The sequence below is a fragment of the Athene cunicularia genome (genome assembly GCF_003259725.1).
Source record: "Athene cunicularia isolate RWA chromosome 19 unlocalized genomic scaffold, athCun1 chr19_part1, whole genome shotgun sequence".
In the NCBI taxonomy this organism is placed as follows: domain Eukaryota; kingdom Metazoa; phylum Chordata; class Aves; order Strigiformes; family Strigidae; genus Athene; species Athene cunicularia.
The window spans coordinates 5,431,713-5,433,801 of NW_020799124.1; the positions used below are offsets into that span (position 1 = coordinate 5,431,713).

Here is a 2,089-nt window from a genome sequence, read left to right on the forward strand (position 1 = left end):
GGGGGGGGGGGCTGTGGGATTTGGGGCTGCGGGGCTGACGCGCTGTCTGACAGGTCTGGATGGGCTGTCGGAGCGCTGCGCCCAGTACAAGAAGGATGGGGCCGACTTTGCCAAGTGGCGCTGCGTGCTGAAAATCAGTGACAACACCCCCTCCGCGCTCGCCATCATGGAGAACGCCAACGTCCTGGCCCGCTATGCCAGCATCTGCCAGCAGGTACGTGTCTGTGTCCGGGCATCGCCCCCCCCATAGGATGGTTGTTGACTGAAGAGGCCAGGTATTGCCCCACAGGGATGGGGACAGATCCATGGGGCTCAGCATTGCCCCCATGCCTGGGTATCACCCCGTGGGGCTGGGCATCAAGGCTGGGTAACACCTCACATGGGTGAGCATTGACCCCTGGGACCAGACATTGACCCCCAGGACCAGGCATCACCCATAGGGCCAGGCATCAATCTATGGGGCTGGGCATCACCCCACAAACATGGGCATTGCTCCATGGGGCCAAGAACTGACCATCCCTGGTTGGGCATCACCCCATGGGGCTGGGCATCACCCCACTGGGCTGGGCATCACTGGCAAGGGAGGATATTGAACTTTGGGGTTGAGTATCACCCCCTAGGTCCAGGCATTGGCCCACATTGCCATGGGGCTAGGGCGATGCCCAGGGACAGCCCCATAGTGACGTCTGCCTGGTGTTTGCAGAATGGCATCGTGCCCATCGTGGAGCCGGAGATCCTGCCTGATGGTGAGCACGACCTTAAGCGATGCCAGTATGTGACGGAGAAGGTGAGTGGTGGGGCGGGCAGCAGGGTGGGCACTGTGCCGTGCTGTGCCATGCCATGCCAGGGGACTCCACACTGCCTGTCCTCCCCAGGTGCTGGCAGCAGTCTACAAGGCATTGAGCGACCACCACGTCTACCTGGAGGGGACCCTGCTGAAGCCCAACATGGTGACCCCCGGGCACTCCTGCCCCACCAAGTACAGCCCTGAGGAGATCGCCATGGCCACTGTCACTGCCCTGCGTCGCACTGTACCCCCAGCCGTGCCAGGTACCAGCACCGGGACATGGTGGGGACCAGGAGGGGGATGCCCTGTGGGCCTTCAGTGCCATAACCTCGCTCTCTGCAGGTGTCACCTTCCTGTCTGGGGGACAGAGTGAGGAGGAGGCTTCCATCAACCTCAATGCCATCAACACGTGCCCGCTGATGCGGCCATGGGCCCTCACCTTCTCCTACGGGCGGGCGCTGCAGGCGTCGGCGCTCAGCGCCTGGCGTGGGCAGCGGGACAATGCCACCGCAGCCACCGAGGAGTTCGTCAAGCGCGCAGAGGTGACGGGGATGGCTCCTGCAGGGGAGGGGTGCTGAGGGCTGTGTCCCATGGGTTGGTGGGGACACTGAGGGCTCTGTCCCCATGGGAGCAGGCGCACTGATGACTGTGCCCCTTGGGATGGGGGATGCCAAGGGCCATGTCCCGTGGGGTGACAGGAGTCACCAAGGACCTTGTGCCCCACAGGGGAATGGAGGGTGCCGAGGACCAGGCCCCTGTGGGATGGGCCATGCCCCAAGGGTGACATGGGACATTGAGAACTGTGTCCCTGTGGGAAGAGAGGTGCCAAAAGCCATGTCCTGTGGGGTGATGGGGGACACCAAGGGTTGTGTCCAGAGAGATGGGGGGCACCGAGGGCTCTGTCCCCATGAGAAGGGGGTGCCAAGGCCTGTGTTTTTGCAGGGGTACAGAGGACACCCCCATGGTCTGGGGGGACCCTGAAGGTTGTGTCCCCAGCGACTGTGCGACCCGGAGGGCCATACCCCAGTGGGGCCACTGACATTTCTTTTCCCCGCAGGTGAACGGGCTGGCGGCACTGGGCAAGTACGAGGGCAGCGGGGACGACTCGGGGGCCGCCGGGCAGTCCCTCTACGTGGCCAACCACGCCTACTGAGCCCTGGCCGGGCACCCCACCGGCCCCGGCCCCCTCCCCGACACTGCTCACACCCCGCTTTCACCCCAGCCACCCAGGGGAGCCGCCACGCGGGGAGGGGAAGGGGAACGCGCCCCGCAGGCCGGCCCCACGCCGCCGTGTCCGCAGAT

At 64.9% G+C, this 2,089-nt stretch overlaps 1 protein-coding gene across 1 annotated transcript; it reads left to right on the plus strand.

Moving 5' to 3' along the window:
• Window positions 1-10: 10 nt before the first annotated feature.
• Window positions 11-1,985, plus strand: ALDOC (aldolase, fructose-bisphosphate C; the record flags this gene model as incomplete). The annotated part of the gene is made up of 5 exons (XM_026861839.1): window positions 11-214; window positions 704-787; window positions 876-1,050; window positions 1,130-1,329; window positions 1,845-1,985. Coding segments are annotated over 5 exons (759 nt in total), but the record flags the coding sequence as incomplete, so codon positions are not given.
• Window positions 1,986-2,089: the final 104 nt, after the last annotated feature.